Source organism: Mizuhopecten yessoensis, unplaced genomic scaffold (assembly GCF_002113885.1).
Source record: "Mizuhopecten yessoensis strain PY_sf001 unplaced genomic scaffold, ASM211388v2 scaffold2671, whole genome shotgun sequence".
NCBI lineage: Eukaryota > Metazoa > Mollusca > Bivalvia > Pectinida > Pectinidae > Mizuhopecten > Mizuhopecten yessoensis.
This window is the reverse complement of record NW_018404662.1, coordinates 1,821,115-1,845,522: the sequence shown is the minus strand read 5'-3', so window position 1 is coordinate 1,845,522 and position 24,408 is coordinate 1,821,115. Positions and strand designations below refer to the sequence as shown.

Genomic DNA, 24,408 nt, shown 5'->3' with positions numbered 1-24,408 from the left:
CTTTTAGGGTAATCTTTTTATAAAGGGTTAGTATTGTGCCTAGCTATTAGTAATATGAACTTGTGTTTCTGATAAACTCAGGTCCTCTATAAGCAGATGGAAAATGTTTGGGTCCATGATGAAATCATTCTAGATTGAGTTTAATAAAAAAAACTAATTCGATTTTTTTTCCATTACAGATGGATCTTCCCATGTTCCCAGCTTCGCTTTACAACAGCGGCTACAGGATGGACCCGTACATCTTCGACGAGCAGGATGTTCATGTCAACACCAAGAGCAAGGTTCCATCATACACCCGCTACCCAAAACCGCCTTATACCTACTTAGGCTTGGCCGTCATGTCCATTGAGTTATCTTCCAACAAAGCTCTCAACCTGTCCGGGATCGTCGATAGCTTAGCCGGGATGTTTCCCTTCTTTCGATCGTCATACAAAGGCTGGCGAGGGTCTGTCCGTCACACGCTAACCAAGTATGACTGCTTCATCAACGACGGGTACGGTGAGTGGACCGTCGATCTTACTAAGGTTCAATCGTCCGCCTTCCGCCGTCAGGAGACAATCGTCGCTCGTGAAGGAAAGTACGCCTTTGAGTTACATGAACAGCTGGGTGTGCCCAGGATATGTCTGCCATCTGATCTGAAGAACCTGCCTACGTCGAAATTTGACTCATCCTCGGACTCCTTACTCTCCTCTTCAGCCATGTCGCCTATACTTGTCGTAGATGGATCGCCTGAAAAACCGTCGTCCAGGACCAACACCGTTCCTGAGTTGATGAAATCTGCAATCGACAGGGGCGAACGGACTACCTGCTCCCTCACGTGTTCCTCAGCCACGTCTTTTGCACCCAGTGACCTTGCTCCTGTCAACGACAACCACTGCATGAAGAAGTCTTCAGGTCGGCCGACACGAGACACGTACCAACCACTGTCGATGATATCAGCTGAGACCTTCCCTACGTCAACCTCAGAGCGCAGCAGCTGTATGCAACAACCTTTACATGCATTCAACTCTTTCTTCGCTGGTACTGCCCAGGACCACTCGCCCGACATGAGCATGCCGATACTTTCTCCAATGTGGAGCAACGCGTCACCTAGAGAAGACGATAGCGACAACTCCTTCAGCCAGTCCGCCATGCCGAACCTAACACCGGTCTGGAAGATCTTGAGTCAGTCTATTTCTACAGACACCTCCAGCGAGTACCGAGCATCTCCTACACCTCCCCTCACACTAACCGACCTGACTGCACCCATCTGCACCTCTACTCCAGTGGAGAGGAAAGCGTCAACTATCCTCCGCCTTCCGTTCCGGGCGACACACGAGAACCAGCCGAAGAAGTTTCTCATGGATGACATCCTTGGTGAACGTGACGGACCTGCGGACCGCCCATCTACAGCAAAGTCAACCTCAACCTCAGAGAGACCTTCTAGTATTTACCAGCTGCCTTGTGAGTCGTCGACAGGACATCAGCCCCCGTCGTGCCAGTTTCTACTCCAGAATGACGTCACTGATGCCCCAGGGAAAGCCCCGAAGAGGAAGAGAAACAGGCCGACAAAGAAGATTCGCCAAACCAAGACAGAACAGAGACAACAGTGCCCTCCTACCCCACAGAGTAACCACCAGGAGTCCGCAATAGATAACCTGCAACAAGTCTGCCAGAACTACAACTTCAGCATCAACCCGTACAACATGTCACCTCTCAGCCAGACCACAGCTACGGAGATCTTCGACAATGTTTTTCCGGCAGCGTCGGCGACATCCTTCCACTATCCTCAGCAGCAGGACTATATGAATTACGCGTACACTGGCTACTATAATCCTCATCCTGTCTACTACCAAGCCTATCCGTACATGCAGACGCCATATGACACTTCCAGCCACTTCCCCATGGTCCATCCATATCACACGCATGCCTACCCCGCTCAAAGACCGGATACACAGCCTGTTGACTTCAGCTCAACGAGGAATTGGATGACCCAGTGATATTGCTGTACATTGACTGTTATAGTGACGTATTGTGAAAACTGAGAGAGTGATGGAATGTGCTCAATACATTTGTTGATTCGGACATATTCTTGCGATAAAAGTAAGGAATCGGCAATCTGGGTATATCTGTTAAATGTTTACTGATGAAACAGGTAGATACATGTGTATATATATATACGCAAATGACATTCGTGCATACTTGGAATTCACTCGTCAATATGGATGTGTACTAGTTGAACTGTGAAACATGTAAATATGTATACATTTAATAATCTTCTTAACTCAAGGACATGTTGTGTGTGTATTTCTGATCATAAAATAATGGACACTAAATGATATAACATGTGACCAAGGAACATTTTACAAATACATGCTCAATTAAGGACACGACAACATGACGATGTGGCTTACACATTTATACGTGATGATGTGGCAATATATATATATGTGATAAATTAATAGATAATAATACCGTGTATGGCGGGTAACGAGACACTGAAGAGGTATCTGAGTAATATGTGAAATATTGTAATTACGACAGATTTGATGTTGTATGCTTGTTCACGTAAACAGTCATTTATACAACCTGTTTATACTGAAAAACGTCACGTAGGATCATTAAATGATGCCAATAGTGTGTTATTACTGGTAAAAATATTAGAAAGATACAACAGATCTAACTAGATATATACATGAAAGTATACTCTGTAAATATACCTGTTTGACAGGTAGTAATTGTATAAATGTACTTCGTATTTCAAAAATACTGCTATGTACTATACATTCTTCTATATGTATTTACGTCCTCGTCGATATATGATTGATTTCGAGTGACAAGAATTTAAAGTATTAAATCGATTAGAGATTGTTGTTCCATGTTTCTTTTTACTCTTTGAACAAAATCATTCGATCGATACTTGACACCAACTTGACCTTCTGACCAGTAATAACATTATATACCGCTGTAAGTATCAAAGATTCGGGCTTCAACATTACAGGGGTTCGGATTTATACAAGGTTTATATAACACAGGAGTTAGCATTCGGATTCTTTCTGGTTTATATAACAAAGGATTAAACAAATCAGCGATCCGGTTCAAACATTACTCTGGCTACAGCATAGGGCTCTGGGTTATCTTGTTTCTTGTAACAACAACCAGAAATGGAGGCTATCAGTTACGGTTCTGCATTTCTTAACACAAAGGAACGCTTTTAAACAGGTTGAACAAATCAAATAAATTTAACAACGTTAAGTTCATAGAATTTAAAGAACAATGAAAACTGAAGAAACAACTGCAAATCCGTGAAACCATTTACCAAACATTCTTCAAACCCGACTGAAACGTTAACCTTTTGTTTAATACTGAAACTATTAAAAATTATGAATATTGTTTTCTTTTTTAAATATACACTGTGTACATTATGAACTACTATTTTTAAAACAGTGCATTGTAATTAGCGGGATATATTCACTCTTAATCACTTGTTTCGTATCCATTAATTTGGTGGTCAACAATTCAGTATTCACTAATTCATCAATATGACCGTCAATGGCGAATTCAGAATCTCCCACAGCATGGAGAATTTCGAACAGATAGGCCTGTTCTGGTATTCCATTAGATGATGCTTTCTAAATTAATCTGTAAGAAAGTAACAGGGCGAATACCAAGTCATAGGGCTAGGAACCTTCCTGCAATAAAATGCTGAAATTGCAATTGGTTCAGGTGTTTTGGAGAATAAAGAAAGTTTACTGATGCAAGGCTACGGAAAAGAGCGAGCACAATATGTCAACTAAAACTTGTTACAGCTGATCTAAAATTTAATGAAGGAATAAAACTGGTTCACGATTTTCGTTTTCATGTGGCTTGTACCATAACCAAATGTTTCATCAATGTATTTATAAGCTTCACAGAGATTTAAACTCCAAGTGCTTTCACTAATAAGTATTGAAGGTACAAAATTTAAAGCATAATAATTCACAAGTGCAAAGATGGAAAATTCACATTCAAAATTAGGCCCAGATCAATAAAGACATCAAAACATAGGTACTGGGCAAATATTAAATCCAAAATCATTCGTCGGGAAAAGTCACACGACAAAATATTTATGTGAGAAACATCAGAATGATACACAATCCCAGAGATGAGTGCCAAACAAAATGTTAACATGAGAATTAAAGGACATCAAAAAACAGCACCAAATAAATACAAACCTTAAAACCTCAGCACCAGACGAATACACACATGTAAACATAAGTATCAGACAAATACACACCTGTAAACATTAGTATCAGACAAATACACACATGTAAACATAAGTATCAGACAAATACACACCTGTAAACATAAGTATCACTCAAATACACCTGAAAACATAAGTATCAGACAAATACACACCTGTAAACATAAGTATCAGACAAACACACACCTGTAAACATAAGTATCAGACAAATACACACCTGTAAACATAAGTATCAGACAAACACACACCTGTAAACATAAGTATCAGACAAATACACACCTGTAAACATAAGTATCAGACAAATACACACCTGTAAACATAAGTATCAGACAAATACACACCTGTAAACATAAGTATCAGACAAATACACACCTGTAAACATAAGTATCAGACAAATACACACCTGTAAACATAAGTATCAGACAAATACACACCTGTAAACATAAGTATCAGACAAATACACACCTGTAAACATAAGTATCAGACAAATACACACCTGTAAACATAAGTATCAGACAAATACACACCTGTAAACATAAGTATCAGACAAATACACACCTGTAAACATAAGTATCAGACAAATACACACCTGTAAACATAAGTATCAGACAAATACACACCTGTAAACATAAGTATCAGACAAATACACACCTGTAAACATAAGTATCAGACAAATACACACCTGTAAACATAAGTATCAGACAAATACACACCTGTAAACATAAGTATCAGACAAATACACACCTGTAAACATAAGTATCAGACAAATACACACCTGTAAACATAAGTATCAGACAAATACACACCTGTAAACATAAGTATCAGACAAATACACACCTGTAAACATAAGTATCAGACAAATACACACCTGTAAACATAAGTATCAGACAAATACACACCTGTAAACATAAGTATCAGACAAATACACACCTGTAAACATAAGTATCAGACAAATACACACCTGTAAACATAAGTATCAGACAAATACACACCTGTAAACATAAGTATCAGACAAATACACACCTGTAAACATAAGTATCAGACAAATACACACCTGTAAACATAAGTATCAGACAAATACACACCTGTAAACATAAGTATCAGACAAATACACACCTGTAAACATAAGTATCAGACAAATACACACCTGTAAACATAAGTATCAGACAAATACACACCTGTAAACATAAGTATCAGACAAATACACACCTGTAAACATAAGTATCAGACAAATACACACCTGTAAACATAAGTATCAGACAAATACACACCTGTAAACATAAGTATCAGACAAATACACACCTGTAAACATAAGTATCAGACAAATACACACCTGTAAACATAAGTATCAGACAAATACACACCTGTAAACATAAGTATCAGACAAATACACACCTGTAAACATAAGTATCAGACAAATACACACCTGTAAACATAAGTATCAGACAAATACACACCTGTAAACATAAGTATCAGACAAATACACACCTGTAAACATAAGTATCAGACAAATACACACCTGTAAACATAAGTATCAGACAAATACACACCTGTAAACATAAGTATCAGACAAATACACACCTGTAAACATAAGTATCAGACAAATACACACCTGTAAACATAAGTATCAGACAAATACACACCTGTAAACATAAGTATCAGACAAATACACACCTGTAAACATAAGTATCAGACAAATACACACCTGTAAACATAAGTATCAGACAAATACACACCTGTAAACATAAGTATCAGACAAATACACACCTGTAAACATAAGTATCAGACAAATACACACCTGTAAACATAAGTATCAGACAAATACACACCTGTAAACATAAGTATCAGACAAATACACACCTGTAAACATAAGTACCAGACAAATACACACCTGTAAACATAAGAATCAGACAAATACAAACCTGTAAACATATGTATCAGACAAATACACACCTGTAAACATAAGTATCAGACAAATACACCTGTAAACATAAGTACCAGACAAATACACACCTGTAAACATAAGAATCAGACAAATACAAACCTGTAAACATATGTATCAGACAACGTCAAATTACCCTCAGCACTGCCTGGACAAATACACACATGTAAACAAAAGTATACACATATTACGTTTGACCAATCTGATTAGCAACAAAAAACTATCATACGGGCATATCATTTTAGTATAGTATTTGGTATCATTTCATTTTTATTTTTCATTTTCTTGTCTTTTGAGAAAGAAAGTCTACTCAAAAAGAGTTAGTCAAATAGACTTTTCACCAGATCAGATCCTTAAGTACATGTTCTAATTTTAATATAATGCCGCATATTTGTTCTTAATTCGAAATAAGTTTGACGTATCAAAATGTATACCCTTCGTGTTATCATTCCACTTCTATATGATGGTTAACTGTTAATGCACTGTGTCTCGATATTTGAGCATTTGCCAGGTAAAATAACGCCCATTAGTACACCATTAAAGTCACTTGTCATGTAATTATCATGTTGTAGATGATTTCATGTCATACATGAAGTGTGAAATAAAGAATTTCTATACCCGTTAGTTTTGATTGTTGAGTGTCACGCTGGCCATCTTCTTAAAGAGATAAATAAAACAAAACATTTGGTTTAGTTTAAACAGTTTATATTCAATATTCAAACATGTTAATTACATACATATAATGACACAGTGATTGGAAAACAAGCTTAGAGCTTATATTAATTCCTCTCCCGAGTATATAAAAAGGCATTTAAATCTTTGAGACTGTTGACACCTTTACTACCGTATTGATTTATATAAGATAAGTTTACCTTATAACATGCTTACAGGTGGTGAAAACACCCATGGACGGACGGAAGAACACGTACGGACGCACACTGCACTCACACGTCAATGGATGGACGGACGGACGAACACGTACGGACGCACACTGCACTCACACACCCATGGATGGACAGACGGACGAACACGTACGGACGCACACGCTGAAACACTTTATTGACACTTGTACTTATGATATTTCCTCGATAGAATGTATTTAGAATATAAAATACAATATGCATTTGGTACAACCCTTTGACGTGTGACATGTTTGTTTACAGGGAAACATATTTAGACATATATTCCCACTGTTTTGTTTAGATGTAGGTCAAAATATTAAGTTTTTTTCGACAAAACTGAAACATTGCATTACTTCAGTTTCTGTTTTTATCCGCCGATAGCTAAAACTTGATGCAATTAGTACATTTAAACAGACGTTTGGTGTTTGGATGATATAAACTCGCAACCCTGAAAAAACTTCGTGTATGTTAGTATAATATGTTATGAATATGTACTGTTAATTCTGATGGTTGCGTGGTAATCCTGCTCCTCCGTGTTAAGAACTCTAGCTCTAATGGGCTAGCTCATTGACTAATTCACTCTCGGTAAAATCTGTTAATAAATCTAAATTGGTTTGACGTAGCCGAGAGTGCTAGTTGATATTACCGGTGACCCAATAGCTATGTCAGCTTTATTGACCGTTCATGTTTACACTATTGTACACGAGATTTCATAATATGTGGACTTTTTCCATGATACATAGGAACCAATTTGAACACTGTTAATATATTAGCATGAATATAGATTTGGGATGTTGTTTAAGTGTGGTATTGTGGAATATTTGGGTATTAAATATTTCTTCGTAAAGCTTTACCGGTATAATATAAAAGAGCCAGAACTTGGGTATATAAACCTAGCCTTTGTGTGAGATATCGACATTTATAACACGACAATGTCGATCATGGCTGTACAAGTGGAAGTATTGTTCCTTCTAGCATTACTTGCAATGATGACAACCATCAGCGCCAAGGCCAAGTGTCCTACAGTACCGGTCATTGCTGATTTCAGCACAAAGTTGGTAAGTTACGTCCGTCAATTCATACTCAACGCTGCCTGGTAAAGGTATGTCCGTCAATTTACACTCAACGCTGCCTGGTAAAGTAATGTCCGTCAAATTACCCTCAGCACTGCCTGGTAAAGTAATGTCCGTCAATTTACCCTCAACGCTGCCTGGTAAAGTAATGTCCGTCAAATTACCCTCAGCACTGCCTGGTAAAGTAATGTCCGTCAATTTACACTCAGCACTGCCTGGTAAAGTAATGTCCGTCAATTCATACTCAACGCTGCCTGGTAAAGTAATGTCCGTCAAATTACACTCAGCACTGCCTGGTAAAGTAATGTCCGTCAATTTACACTCGGCAATGCCTGGTAAAGCAATGTCCATCAATTTACACTCAGCACTGCCTGGTAAAGTTGTGTCCGTCAATTTACTCAGCACTGCCTGGTAAAGTAATGTCCGTCAATTTACACTCAGCAATGCCTGGTAAAGCAATGTCCATCAATTTACACTCAGCACTGCCTGTTTAAGTAATGTCCGTCAATTTACACTCAACGCTGCCTGGTAAAGTAATGTCCGTCAATTTACACTCAGCACTGCCTGGTAAAGTTGTGTCCGTTTATTTACACTTAACGCTGCCTGTTAAAGTAATGTCCGTCAATTTACACTCAGCACTGCCTGGTAAAGCTGTGTCCGTCAATTTACTCAGCACTGCCTGGTAAAGTAATGTCCGTCAACTTACACTCAGCACTGCCTGGTAAAGCAATGTCCGTCAATTTACACTCAGCACTGCCTGGTTTAGTAATGTCCGTCAATTTACACTCAACGCTGCGCCTTGTATAGATCTGTCCGTCAATTTACACTCAACACCGCCTGATAAAGTAATGTCCGTCAATTTACACCCAACGCTGCCTGGTAAAGCTACGTCCGTCAATTTACACTCAGCACTGCCTGGTGAAGCAATGTTCGTCAATTTACACTCAGCACTGCCTGGTTAAGTAATGTCCGTCAATTTACAGTCAACGCTGCCTTGTATAGCTATGTCCGTCAATTTACACTCAACGCTGCCTGGTAAAGTAATGTCCGTCAATTTACACTCAGCACTGCCTGGTAAAGTTGTGTCCGTCAATTTACTCAGCACTGCCTGGTAAAGCAATGTCCGTCAATTTACACTCAGCACTGCCTGGTTAAGTAATATACGTCAATTTACAGTCAATGCTGCCTTGTATAGCTATGTCCGTCAATTTACACTCAACACCGCCTGATAAAGTAATGTCCGTCAATTTACACCCAACGCTGCCTGGTAAAGCTACGTCCGTCAATTTTCACTCAGCACTGCCTGGTAAAGTGATGTCCGTCAATAGAGTTCTTTTTCTTATGTTAATATAAGAATTATTAAAAATTACATATAACCATTATTTCATCTCGTTACACAAATAGAATTGTAACCTGGAATGTGTTTTGTTTCTATAGCACAGGGGCACCTGGTACGAGATCGAAAGGATTGATAACCCGTTACAGATGACAGCAAAGTGCATTTCGTACACATATTGTCCAAAACGAAACGGTGACATGCGTGTTTCCTACGGCAGGCTAGAACTTGCGATGTAAGTGTGGAGTGTTTAGATATGGCTAATCAAGGGTGTCCGTCAGTAGTCATGTGTAGAAGACGCGTTTCTAACAAAATGGAGACAATAAAAAACCACTCTTTTTAGAGCATTAAGCTTACAATATATCTTCTACATAAATATATGTAAATGTGTCCTGCCATATTCACACCATAAGAAATGTGATGATATTAATATAACAAAAATGTTTTGCAGGTTAAACAGAACGACGACCAGAGGCACCCTTACACGTATTGATAGGAAATATCCGAATCAGTTCAAACTGTCACTCGAAGCCATCAGTAAGTTATTCTTAATTATAGATTTGAATTGATAGAATATTAAGGCATTGCTTAAACCAAAAACATACATACTGTGTTCTTTGTAAGGAAAACATAATGCTAACACGACCAAAAACCTTTTTTTACATGTTCTTGTACTTAATTGTCAACTAGATTGTGACCATATCTGTTTATTAATTCAGAATGAAAATACAGTAACTATTTATAAAGAGGAGGTTCTATTGATACACCCACATATATACATACCTGTGTACGATGTACGTATTTCCAGGATAATGTTGATATGTTTTACTAACAGACGATCTGGACCAAAGCGTCATATACACGGACTATAAAAAGCACGCTGTCTTGTACGGATGTGAGGGCGGTATCGGTACGTACACAAAACTTGGCATTGCCCAAATTAATTCTAGTAACTCATTTTACTCACTGCAAATATTATACCGATAATACCGATTGGAGAAAGGATTAGAAAGGGAAATTTCTATGCCAATTAAAAATGACCTCTTGTTGAGGAGGGGGGCGGGGGGGGGGGGTTTTATTTTCTTCTATATTTATATCGATGGAGAACAGGCGACGACGGGAGAAAACGTTATATATACATGTAACTGTTGCCGAGGTGTGTATTCAGATCCATGCCATTCCACTGAACACCGACGACCAGAATGGCCTAAGTCATGTATATTTACATTTTTAGAGTCTCACAACAACCAATCGTCGGTGAATCTGGGTGAATATTACATGTAAAACAAGGGTCATATGCAAATGTCATCCATATTCTGTCGTAGGGTTGAGTGAATAATTAACACATCAGCATAGATTTGATTTTACTGAAACCTGGTAACGGTAGTCTGCATATTTTTCTTTCGTTCCGATCTATAGCTTTTTTGATGAAATCAGAAAAAAATTATCTATTTCAGAATTCGCTTTTATACTATCCCGAGAGAGAAAGCCTATAGGGAGGAGGACACTCCGACGATTGTATCAGTACCTGAGAGATCTGGGTACCGACGTAAACCAACTAATCACCTCCGACCAGACCGGATGTGACGTCTGTTCCAGAGTTTGCTAACTCTGCTTTCACTATGCGCTGATTTAAATGAAATATAAACAAAAGCATAGTCATTTGTAGTGTTTGTTGCTGTTATTCTATGTTCATTCGTCATAAGGAAGGAAGACCCAAGTCTGGCCTGGACCAAAAACGGATTACTCAACACCAAAATACTTCACAAAAAACTTTCAAAACTTTAAATGCGTCGACTGTTCATGTTTCAGCCTGACATAGCATGGCAATGAACCACCATGCAGCTTTAGATATGTATAGGATTTCAACAGCTAATTAATTTACTAGTTCCTAAATAGCATCAGAAGATTATTTTAAACTCATTACAATTAATTTGAAGAGTGCGTTTTGGATACTGGCATCTCTAATCTCTAATTGTTAATGTATGCATTCTTCCCTGACTGATACTGTTTGCAGATGAGTGTCATATCATTCTGCAAGCCTTGCTAAAATTCTATTTAATGACCTTGAACTCGTGTATAAATAGCGCTCATGTAGATTGTCACGTGAAGAAGTTTTGCCATCTTGGTTAGTGAATGATGTTTGGTATCTTGATGAAATAGCCTCGAATGGTTATGTAGACATTAGTCCATGCCGTCTCAATAATTGACACTAGTGGTATTACATACATGTGTATTGTCCACGGTGTATCAAACGATATATACGTATACCACTAGAGGATAGCAGTAATATACATGTATACGGGTCATTGCAGACAGGGTTGACCAGAAAAAGAACGCAATAAAGGTGTGGATCTAAACTATACCGTTAAGTCTCGAGGTATTAATCGTCAAGATGATTGAGTACCGTAGCGATATCAACCTTGGTTATCCGACGACGGTGATGGTGGTATGAGTGATTTTATCAGCACTATTGTTTCTAAGCCAACCTTTAGAGTTTTGCTCTCTCTCACTCTCTCTGAACATAGAACGGCAATCATCAAGATGAGTGAGTACCGAAGCGAAATCAACCTTGGGTGTCCGACGATGCCCAATCACTAACTACAGAAAGCTTAGTAGTAGTTGATTTATATTGCTTTTCTACAATGATGAATACACATTTCCACGCTCAATAATAATTTTGAAAAAAAAGGATGTAGAAGTTTGTCCAATGCAGTCCTGATGGTAGCCATAACATTGCAAATAGACTCCACCAAACCTGCAATACAAACTGTGTCTTTTCCCTTACCAGCTTGACTTCTTTTTCTTGATAGTAACCCCACTACAGTATCATGTTATTTCGCAGTTGATTGGTTATCCAAGGACTTATTCTGAACATCATGATTTCGGTGAGCGATTTCGATGACTGACGGTCAAATTCAGTGCACGACCTAACGAGAAACCACAAAGGACATAGGCAGTCAACTGTAACAGACAGACGCAGCCACGACTTACGGGAAAACTGTTACGGAGGGAAGCAGTCACGACATACGGGAAAACTGTAACGGAGGAAAGCAGTCAAGACTTACGGGAAAACTGTTACGGAAGGAAGCAGTCACGACTAACGGGAAAACTGTTACGGAGGGAAGCAGTCACGACTTACGGGAAAACTGTAACGGAGGAAAGCAGTCAAGACTTACGGGAAACCTGTCACGGACAGAAGCAGTCACGACTTACGGGAAAACTGTAACGGAGGGAAGCAGTCACGACTTACGGGAAAACTGTTACGGACAGAAGCAGTCAAGACTTACGGGAAACCTGTTACGGACAGAAGCAGTCACGACTTACGGGAAACCAGTTACGGACAGAAGCAGTCACGACTTACGGGAAACCTGTTACGGACAGAAGCAGTCACGACTTACGGGAAACCTGTTACGGAGGGAAGCAGTCACGACTTACCGGAAAACTGTTACGGACAGAAGCAGTCACGACTTACGGGAAACCTGTTACGGACAGAAGCAGTCACGACTTACGGGAAACCTGTTACGGACAGAAGCAGTCACGACTTACCGGAAAACAGTTACGAACAGAAGCAGTCACGACTTACGGGAAAACTGTCACGGACAGAGGCAGTCACAACTTACTGGAAAACTGTCACGGACAGAAGCAGTCACGACTTACTGGAAAACTGTCACGGACAGAAGCAGTCACGACTTACGGAAAAACCATTACGGACAGAAGCAGTCACGACTTACCGGAAAACCATTACGGACAGAAGCAGTCACGACTTACCGGAAAACTGCTACGGACAGAAGCAGTCACGACTTACAGGAAACCTGTTACGGACAGACGCAGACAAGACTTACGGGAAAACCATTAAGGATAGAAGCAGTCACGACTTACGGGAAAACTGTCACGGACAGAAGCAGTCACGACTTACGTGAAACCTGTCACGGACAGATGCAGTCACGACTTACGGGAAAACTGTCACGGACAGAAGCAGTCACGACTAACGTGAAAACTGTCACGGACAGAAGCAGTCACGACTTACTGGAAAACTGTCACGGACAGAAGCAGTCACGACTTACGGGAAAACTGTCACGGACAGAAGCAGTCACGACTTACAGGAAAACTCTCACGGACAGAAGCAGTCACGACTTACTGTCGGGCAGACAATTACAGCGTACAGAAACTGTAGTGACCTACTGAAGCAATCACGACAAATCGTGACAGACATGTAAACCGTCTATAAATCATAAACATCCAAGCAAATTCAATTTCGTAGTACGCGTTGTTATACATATGTAGCTTGGCTTTACACCTTTTAAGATGACAACATAACAATTATAATGCTCCACTTTGACAAACGATTGACAGCTTCGAAATGTCTTCTTGGTTATTGATTCTGACAAGAATTTTTACTTACAGAAAAAGATTTCCACAGAAATGATATATAATGAAACAAAAGAGCAGCCATTACCAATACAATATCCAACAATGAACCACAAGCACGTACTGTGGTATTACACCCAAATCAAGGAATTCTGACAGAACAGACCCTTGTGAGAGTGCACGAGTTACGCAATCTTAGGCGGGCATGCACAAAAGTTACATAAAAAGCATTAAAGCACAGCGTTAAGAGGCAATGACATGATCTAAACATTAACAAGACCTGAAGTAACACATGCAGTTGATGGAGTGACGTCATCAACCCACACAGAATCAGATGTTCTGTAATGGTAAGCTTCTCTGGTCCAATCCATCGAGCATGTAGATCTCCATTGAATCTTATAAATACTTAACAGGTAAAACTAGAGTAGACAAAGGTTTACACCCGTCTTAGGTAGAGCCTCTAACCCGAAAACGTCACCATCTAGTGTCACATCACTTAATGCGGCGCACATTTGTAAGAATCACGGCATCATTGTGATTAAGTAGCTTTTTACAAAAAAGAATTATTAGTAAGTTTTCAGTAAGGGAGAAAAAAAGGGATCGATTATGCAGAAGAAGTAATTTAAACACTCATTGTGCGATTCTACTTTTAAACCTATGCTAGGTGAATCCTAATTTATGGCGATTAAAAAAACTCAATCTCGGGTTTAAATGTTACTGTCTTAATATCTAAATTCTACTTCTTGAAATCAGGAACCGATAGTTTACCGTCTAAAATATAGCTCAACCAGTTGTTGAAACATTTTTTTAAATTAAGAATTTTGCGAAAATTTTAAAATGAACAAAATTATTTGTAAGGTATCTGTTCAGGCGATCATTTTAAATCACTATATAGTTTTATTACATTTTTGCCAGTGACATATCGGATTCTATCAACTTGATAAAACTGATATCTTTCACACTGTGACAAATATCAAAAGTGATCTTTCACACTGTGAAAATATCAAAGGCAACGATTTTTTTGTTCAGATTCAAATGAATCGACGGTAGAATAAGTGGTTGTTATGGTAAATGTTTGGTACACACACTTTTAAAAGTAATTACATGAATATACAATTAATAACATTTTCATAAGCAAGAACACCAGATAAAAGCAGAAAACGTCGGAATTGCGTTGAGTGTCCCATTCAAAATGGCGCATAGCCTTGTTGTTAAGCGTGACGTCATTAGAATGTGGCTCCAGTAATTATTACGCTTCTGATTCCCGCCCATTTTAAATGCATTATATTTTTCTTGTTTTATGCTTTAAAAATGTAATAAATAGAAAATTTAATGGTGTCTTAAGTAATAACAAATATATTTCACTCGTGTGGCTAATATTTTGATCTGTTTCACTCCTGTCGCGCACTCGTGAAAGATATCAAAATATTAGCCACACTCGTGAAATATTTTTGTAATTACTGAAGACACCATTAAATATCTTTTATGCCTGATTCCAAGTAAATATCACCATGACAAGCTTGTAAGACATGTTAAGTGCATAAATAACTAGAACACTTCAAATGAATTGAAAATGGCCGTTTTTATTAAAAACGACATGTTTATATAAAAACTTTATCTTTTAAAGTTTTTGTCCAATGTACTTAAAAGTCTTAGATGGGGTAAGAAAACGCCCCTTTAAGAAGTAATAATCATATTGAGAAGGAGGCAAGAAGGGGAGGTGGTGGGTAATAAAATTCACTTAGATATTTTTCAAAATTAGATCATGATGTAAAAAGAAGGTACACACCTTGTTCCTCCATCATCTTCAGCAGGCTAGTGACCTAGGGTCAGCTAGTGCACATACTTATATAGGGTGCTAAAAATAGCCACAAATTCATACGACTTTTGACCTTCTCACCTCCTACTAATGGTCAGCGTCCGCTCATATCAATCATAGATACAACAAATACAGTACTTTAACATTCATGATATTGAAACATAATAAAAAACAAAGTATTACTAGGACATTCATAAATTACATTAAACCAGGTTTAATTTGTATTTATGCCTGATTCCAAGTAAATATCACCATGGCAAGCTTGTAAGACATGTTAAGTGCATAAACAACTAGAACACTTCAAATGAATTGAAAATGGCCGTTTTTATTAAAAACGACATGTTTATATAAAAACTTTATCTTTTAAAGTTTTTGTCCAATGTACTTAAAAGTCTTAGATGGGGTAAGAAAACGCCACAGAGATTACAAACCCTTGGGATTGTAATCACTCCCCCATCCGCAGCCATGGAGATAACGTATATACATACAAGCACTATACAGTTAAATTTGAATTTACCAAATTTAAGTCAATGATACGACATACTCGTATCTACATGTAACAAATATATACTAGATGATGCATATGAAAATGAAAGTTATATGCATTACATATGAAATATACAAAACCGATTAACATCAGTCATCCAGAAAGTTCGGCTTATATTTATAACAACACACAGAAAGTTCCTGAAAATTCAAGAATGTACAGGTACATGTACTGAGATGATCAAGCACAAATCTATGCACTGTATATCAAACAATATAATTCACTGAATTGTCAATGTCCATATATAACCATTGTGAACGATAAGTCCTCTGTGGAAGTCTGTGATCTTTCTTCAGTCCAAGAAGAAATACATGTAGCTAACTGGCTAAGATGCCCAGAAGCCTCGCAGAAAAGAAGTGAAAACACTACAATTGATTTATACATGTACATGAAATGTCAAATGCCATCCTAGGCGTTGTACAAAAGTAATCCTCCATGGAATGTTGGTAAGTGGAAGAAAATCACCTGAAGAGGTGCACAGTCTTAAGAAAGTTGAAATTAATGTAATTATTAAATTTTGAACAAAAATTGTCAGTTCTTGGTTAGCGAATTTTGTAAGCTTAATACAATTAAATGAGTTGGTGAGACTCCTCAAGGTATTGATGCAGTAAATATATGAAGTACTGACGAAAGTAAAATACTTTATCCTGTTATAAAGAAGACATATAGGTATCACTCAGTTGTCAAGCGGCATGTAGTTGCATGACCAATCGACCCAATGTCCAAAGGCCATACTTTTTACATGTGACAATTCTAACACTCATGTATATAGTGGAAGTACTCCAAACTTTATGAGATAAACTTATGTCTTAAATGTATTGGATGAAATTGCACAATTCCTGACCAGTCGCCCCAATGACCAAAGGCCATTGAATTTTTTGTTTGACTGTGCATGCCTTACGTGTCAAAAAGAGATGGCAAACGAATGTATCTTTTAAATGCCATCGACTGCCACCTACCCATTTGTTGTATCTCATCGTCAGGAATGCCCCGTGAGGCTGCCGAGCTAGCAGCACCAATACGGAAACTGTGAGTTGTGAAACGATGATGGGAAAGGCCAGCCCAACTAAGAGAATGTTTCAGACATTCGCTGAAGTATGCATATGGCACAGCCTTAGCAGGAGGAAAACAAAATAATGGGCCTGGTTGCTGACCCCTATTTTGTAAATATTGTTGCAGGGCCGACACTGGGCAGGTGACCGCAGGTTGTCTAGAGGCAGCGATGGACAAAGTAATAGGTCGAATATTATAATGTCCTTTGAAAGAACGAAACGTTAATTCTAAGCGACACAAGAACCCGGAGGAATCCTTGATTAACTGCAGATCCTCAAACTGTAAAACATTGGAAACAGCTTTATTGAGGGTCATTTCCCCAACCCTTAAAAAGGCATGGAAAGCCAACAAGTACATGGCTTTCAAAAGATGATATTGGTAAGGGGATTGCGTGGTATACTGCAAAGACGTTACTAGCTTTGTAAGTATCTCTGGTGTTATAGGTAAACGATTGTCTACCTGGTAATTACCTCGCTGAACCGAACTGAGCAATTTCTTTATCAGGAATGATTGGGAAGGGTCAGCATAACCAGCGATTTTGTTAATGTAACTAATGGCTGCAACATATGTGGAAATGGTAGATGATGCCAAATTTTGCCTGTACAAATGAGCGATAAAAAAGGCCAAAGTATTGTAGGTGGTAGGCAAAACCGGTGTACCAATAAAAGTAGATCTGACGAATTGACATAGCAGATTGTACGCTCTCGAGTAAGTACGGGATGTCGCCGGCGATGTAGCATGTAACAAAAGCGAATGAATAGTATCGGTCAGAGTTGCATGAGTTGGACTGGTATTGGCGTTGGATCTGTGTCCATGTAAGGGGCCAGCTGGTGAAAAGAGTCCACCTGCAAACGAGACAGATGGTCACTTAAGATGTTACTTTTGCCTGGGATGTGACGCGCGGTAAACAAAATATTGAGTTTTAAGGTTGTGACCACAAAACGCCTAACTAACTTCATTAGAGTTTTATCTTTACTGGTTTGTTTGTTAATTATGTCCACAACAGCATGGTTGTCACAATAAAAGATGATACATCTGTTAGTAAGTGATGGACCCCAGAGCTCTAATGCAACTATTATAGCAAAGAATTCTTTAACTGTAATATGGAAAGATTGCCAGTGTAATGGCCACTCGCCATACATCCATGACGTTTGAAAGAAACCGCCATAACCTAAATTACTTGCATCAGTATAAAACCGTAATTGTTCTGAAGTTTCCCAACGGTCAGACAGAAACATAAATGTCCCATTAAACGAGTCTAAAAAGATTTTCCATGCAGCTAAGTCACATCTAGCCTCCTTATTAAGTCGTTTATGGTGATAGGGTTTTGTTAAACCACAGGTAAGATCAATCAGACGACGTAAAAAGGTGCGCCCAGGTGAAATAACACGACAAGCAAAATTAAGCAAACCTATAAGGGACTGAAGTTCTTTCAGGGTGACTTTTTGGCGTCTGGAAAATGAATCCAGAAGCGCTCGCATTTTTTCAACTTTATCCAATGGAAGTCTGGCCACCATAGCCTTACTGTCTAACTCTATGCCAAGAAAAGTCAGAACTGTTGTGGGTAGTTCAGTTTTACTTTGCTTTATGGGAATAGAAGTGTCGGAACAAAAAGACAGGAAATTGTTTAAATCATCCAAACATTTGCGAGAGTCAGGGGGGCCTACGAATAAAAAATCATCCAAAACATGCACAACTCCAGAAACTTGAAATTTATGTTCCAAAATCCAATGAATGGCTGAGCTGAATGCTTCAAACAAACGACATGAAATAGAACAACCCATTGGCAGGACACGGTCAAAATAAAATTTGTCATCAATTTTAAAACCCAAGAGTTCGTAGTCATCCGGATGAATCGGAATTAAACGAAATGCTGATTCAATATCAGTCTTTGCCAGAAATGAATTTGGACCATAATGTTTAATTAATTGAATTGCTTGATCGATAGTCTGATAAACAACCGTGGAATTTTCCGGGGCGATGCCATCATTGATAGAGGAACCTTCTGGAAAGGACAGGTGATGTATAACTCTGAACTCATTAGGTTCTTTTTTGGGAACTAAACCAAGTGGAGAGATTTGCAAATTAGTAAAAGGTGGTGTATGGTAAGGTCCAAAACAACGCCCATGATAAATCTCCTTTTGAATCTTATCTTTTAGAATTTGCATGTTATCTAAAGCAGACTTAAGATTTCTGGAATCACGAAATATGCGAGGCCCTTCATATTGCAACCTAAAACCTTGTTTAAAACCATCTTGAAGAAAATTTAGTTTTGATTTGTCATAACCCCGTAGGTAAGTTAAGAACCTGTCAATAACAATAGGGGTAGGTAAAGGCTCATTTTTGAGGGGCTTTACGTTGTTGTCTGCTATTGGATTGGTTAGTTTGTTGGGATGGTTGGGTGTTGACCGAGCCCGAGTTTTGCTGGGTTTCGGATCGTGACCCAGACTGGGCTGCATTGTAACAATTGCGCTGCTGATGCTTCCCTCCACAGATACTGCAGCCATGCAAGAATTTGCATCGGGCACCTTTGGAGCATCTTCCGTGCTTATCATATGCCCAACACACTTTCTTAATTCGTGTGTTGGGTTTCTGACCCTGAAAGGGCTGTTGTGGGCAAAGTGCTTTTAGCCCAATAGCTGTTGCCTCCATGTAGAACTCGGAATGAGTTATGTGCCATGGGGCAGTGGGCACTAATTGGTGCCACATACGGAAGTTGTTATCATAGTGGATAGCTGCAGCAAAACCCGACCTCCGGTGTATCGTTTGTATAACGTCGGCATATTTCATAAGGCCTGGAGTGGCCTGAGGATGTGCCTGAATGTAAATGGCTACAAAGATGTGAAAAGCTGAGAGCCATTGTTCAATTGACTTGATATGAGCTGGTTTGTTGTTTTGGCACAGCACTAATTGCTGGCCTTGCATTTCAACCCTCAGGGGTTCTTTTTCCTGAGGGGAACGCTTAATCAACAGCCCGAAATCAATGAACTCATCAGCAAAAATTTTAGATTTTACTTTTAGATCTACAAACATATCCAGAGGTCGGCTTATGCTGTCAACTTGAGGAGTCTCACCAGAAACTGAGTTCAACACGTTGACATATGACGGAACATTGTCCTGTCCTTGTAGTGGTGGCCTACTGTAGTGTGTTGTTTCGTTGAATGACATATGCTGCTGTTGCAGCATATGACTCTGGTTCAATCCCCCTCCAGACACAGAGGGTGTGGCATTGGTGGTAGCTGGTCTTAAAAATAAGGTGCTGTCCACTGGAGGGCAGTCAGCTGACCCGGAAGCAGAGGGTATCTCTGCAGGCACGGTTTGTACGGCAGGGGATTGTATGGTAAAACCTGCCTGCCTCATATATTGAAACAGCTCCGCTGCCAACTCAGGTATTGATATGTTGTTATTTGTTGAAAGTGCAGATGAACTCAGAGTTGATGGAACTGGTGGAGGTGTTTGTCGGACAACCGGCCGGCGTCCCCTCCTAGCTGTTGTTGTGCTAGGCACACTTGTGTCTTCAGTATGTGTGGGTGGTGTCACCAATGAATGTTGTTGTGCCGCCCTACGCCGAGTTCGCCGAATTGGGCCTTGATGATTAATGTCTGGAAAAGAAACGAACAAGGTAGTGACTGATGCCCCCTTAAAGAGGTATACTTAAGGAAGATAAAAGTAGCCTGCATTTGTGCCTAGGTATGGGCATTAGGAATCGTCAACAAATTCCCATAAATCTACAGGTATACTCTTGGGATATTTATATTAAATCCTGGGTATATAAGCCTGGTCAAACCAGTGAAGGCAGACATATTATCATGAACATCAATTCATGAGCATCCCCCAAACAAAGTTGTATTCACTTTTGAACACACTACCGGGCATTCCCCCGGGATAATAGTGAAAATAGTATTTGACCTGAGCATACCCTCAGCATAACCTGCAATGGCAGAAAACTCCGGGCATACCCCCGGCATAATAGTTGAACAGTATTAAAAACCCCGGGCATACCCCCGGCATAATATGTGAAAATATGATAGAGATTTTAAAATATCATACCCGGGCATACCCCCGGCATAACCATTTGCATGGCCATGTTTCACAATATAAACACTAACTGGTAAGGTCATTGAACAACCCCCGGCATGCCCCCGGGTTCGACCAGTTGTGTAACAGGTGTATTACTATCATAGGTTATTAACCTGAAATTGTTTTGGATTCAACAAATGTACATAAATCTTCAGGCATACCCTCGGGATAAATATATAACATCCTGGGTATAGGCCTGAAACAAATATCAGGCATAGCCGCCATAGGTGGAAATCTGAACAACATATGATCAACTGATATGAATTATATACCGCATGAATCAGTAAACAAGCGGAAATAATGTTATTGAAAGACAATTTCAAGTCAATAAATAATTTCATAATCACATTATATAAGCCATAATTCTGTGCTAAAGCATGGAGCTGTCCTCAACGCGGAACTGTGTTGATAGAGTTGTGATTTTTAACCGCGCATACAACGGGTGTTGTGTTGATCATCGCGCGAATGACCTCCCCTTAATTAAACGAATAAGTTTCTAATACATATATAATATATACACTGCGTAAACGATTATTTGTACCGGGATATTAGAGAAATATCACCCGACTTGGAAGAAATTTGTTTGTATCGTACGATATCGTTACCACAAGGCCATAAGTTGACAGGTAAACCAGGCAGCGACAGATAAACAGGCCATGCCTTGAGACGAACCGGAACCGAATAGAGTAGAGCATGCGTATAGCTAGATATTATTGTAAACATCCTGAAATTACCTATTCATGTCTTACCATATACGGAAAGCTTAGACACGCCCACTGGCGTTTCGTAATCCATATAAGGCAGCTCCTCTGACCGAGAGAATGTATCTACGCATGCCCGTGGTGTTCAAATGAACCCCGTCGTGAGAAAGATGAGGAAAGACGCCATCTTTTAAGCCTTTATGGCGCCAGAAAAAACAGAAGTTCAATGTTTTACATTTCGCTTTCAAAGCGGAATTAACGTAGTCCACGGCCTCATTATACTTATGAACTGAAACGTGTCTCGTACTACGACGATAAAACAGCTGTAGTATTCCGATCCGGACTACTGATAGTCCCGAGGCGAGCCACTCGACAATGGACAGTAAATTGTTCACGATAGAATCTTTGGCGTCCTCGATCCGTGAACAATCTAAATCATTGCCACCAATTTGCAATAAAACTAAATCCGCAATTTGTTCTCGTAAACGATCAGTCACTTCACGGGCATAAACATCGGGTAATCTACCCCCGCTTTTACCTACACACGATACTACAATGTTTGTAGGGTCATCATGAAAACCGAGGTTCGTCCATGAACCTTCGAGCGCGCGGTCAAGGCGTTTGACAAAACTATGTCCAATAATCACCACGTTCGCCATTACATCAAATTTTTAAAATATTACACGTAAACAATACGTAATAAAATTCACTTAGATATTTTTCAAAATTAGATCATGATGTAAAAAGAAGGTACACACCTTGTTCCTCCATCATCTTCAGCAGGCTAGTGACCTAGGGTCAGCTAGTGCACATACTTATATAGGGTGCTAAAAATAGCCACAAATTCATACGACTTTTGACCTTCTCACCTCCTACTAATGGTCAGCGTCCGCTCATATCAATCATAGATACAACAAATACAGTACTTTAACATTCATGATATTGAAACATAATAAAAAAAACAAAGTATTACTAGGACATTCATAAATTACATTAAACCAGGTTTAATTTGTATTTATATAATTGTGTAGATTTAGTTTTAAATTCTAATATTTTTGAAAATATACTTGATGTAATTTTTGTGTTAACGTGTTAGCAATCGGGTTTAAAAATGAAAGTCATCGTAAAATTTCAGATGACCAATTCAGGTTAAGTTTTGTTTAAACTGTATTTTATTTTCAAAAACAAACACATTCGTACACGTTACAAGGACAACTATATACAATGCACCAATAAAGGATTGAAACAGATAACAATTTTCTAATTCGCTAACAATTTATTAATATATTTATTTCGAAAATGTGATCATTCAATCTACTATTAAGAAATCTAAGCCTGCTGATATATATAAAAGCATCATGTAAACCAGAACAACAGCAAAGAATAATAATTGTTTCGCCAATATCATGTAAATATCAGTGCTGAAATACTAATGTTGATGCGAAATAGTGCTGTCTTCAATCGATTTAATTATATAATTACTGATATTAACCCAGTACCGAGTGTATTACATACTGCAGACATTTCGGAGGTTGCGTTTTAGTTCATGACCATGGCAATAACTTTACTACATGAAAATCGTATTCAAAGTAAATGCCTCAATCTGTACTAAGGATTAAGTAAACAAACATTAGAAGAAAATATGTCTGGCTGTCTGCGTTCATTAACACTTCACTTGTATCATACTTTAAAGAAACAGTTGCTGAATCCATTTAAAATTGAATTAAATGGTCAAATACTTATATCAAATAATGAAATTTCAGATAATAATATAATATAATTAAATAATATAAGTCTTTTGACATATATTAAAGGTTCAGAGTACCTCACAGAGTCGGGGTAGAATTAAGGGAACGCACTCAATACACTACAAAGCTTCTAAATTTCTTTACCTTTTATTGGGGTTTTTCGCCCCATACATATTGTTATAATAATATTCATATTAATTATTGAAAAATATTTATTTTTTAAAATATAGCATAATAGGAAATATTCATTTTAGATATATTTATACATTATTGCAAGGGGATAGAGTCAACTCACTTATATTTGTACACTGTAACATTATTTTATTGTTTTCATTGATATTTTTTTTCCAATTAACATGTTTTTATTCAACCTTTTGCATATTATACATTTGACAGTATATTGTACATGTTAAAATTAATATACATTGTATCTGGTATATAAATATATAGATCTGTGATCAATATACAATGAAAATTCCTCTTGACTGCCCATCTTATATTTTTCCTGGACACTGTTTTTATTTTTTTTATTTTTTATTAATGACTCAGGAAGGTGTTTACTGTATTTTTGTTCCCGTTATGGTATTTAATATAGTTATCAGGCATTCAAAAGG

The 24,408-nt window shown here is 38.4% G+C and overlaps 2 protein-coding genes across 4 annotated transcripts; one reads left to right on the top strand and one right to left on the bottom strand.

Annotated features, from left to right (window-relative positions):
* The first annotated feature begins 7,974 nt into the window (after positions 1-7,974).
* LOC110446257 (apolipoprotein D-like) lies at positions 7,975-11,132 on the top strand. The gene is made up of 5 exons (XM_021491301.1): positions 7,975-8,124; positions 9,577-9,710; positions 9,927-10,012; positions 10,311-10,385; positions 10,933-11,132. Exons 1-5 carry the CDS (start codon positions 7,999-8,001, stop codon positions 11,082-11,084), a joined length of 573 nt encoding a protein of 190 aa, XP_021346976.1. The 5' UTR covers positions 7,975-7,998; the 3' UTR covers positions 11,085-11,132.
* Positions 11,133-15,412: 4,280 nt separating this feature from the next.
* LOC110446311 lies at positions 15,413-22,686 on the bottom strand. Of its 3 annotated transcripts, XM_021491395.1 has the most exons (3): positions 21,951-22,686; positions 20,340-20,867; positions 15,413-18,110 (listed from the first exon to the last, which is right to left on the bottom strand). In XM_021491395.1, exons 1-3 carry the CDS (start codon positions 22,066-22,068, stop codon positions 17,110-17,112), a joined length of 1,647 nt encoding a protein of 548 aa, XP_021347070.1. In that variant the 5' UTR covers positions 22,069-22,686; the 3' UTR covers positions 15,413-17,109. The 3 variants fall into 3 exon arrangements, with proteins under 3 accessions (XP_021347070.1, XP_021347069.1, XP_021347071.1); XM_021491394.1 differs by having other exon boundaries at positions 15,413-20,867; positions 22,095-22,686; XM_021491396.1 differs by lacking the exon at positions 15,413-18,110 and having other exon boundaries at positions 19,367-20,867.
* Positions 22,687-24,408: the final 1,722 nt, after the last annotated feature.

Coding starts and splice junctions, on each gene's coding strand:
- LOC110446257 (XM_021491301.1), top strand. CDS start 7,999: ATGTCGATCATGGCTGTACAAGTGGAAGTATTGTTCCTTCTAGCATTA. Junction 9,711..9,926: donor GGCAGGCTAGAACTTGCGAT/GTAAGTGTGGAG, acceptor AATGTTTTGCAG/GTTAAACAGAACGACGACCA. Junction 10,386..10,932: donor CGGATGTGAGGGCGGTATCG/GTACGTACACAA, acceptor TATCTATTTCAG/AATTCGCTTTTATACTATCC.
- LOC110446311 (XM_021491394.1), bottom strand. CDS start 19,820: ATGATAAGCACGGAAGATGCTCCAAAGGTGCCCGATGCAAATTCTTGC.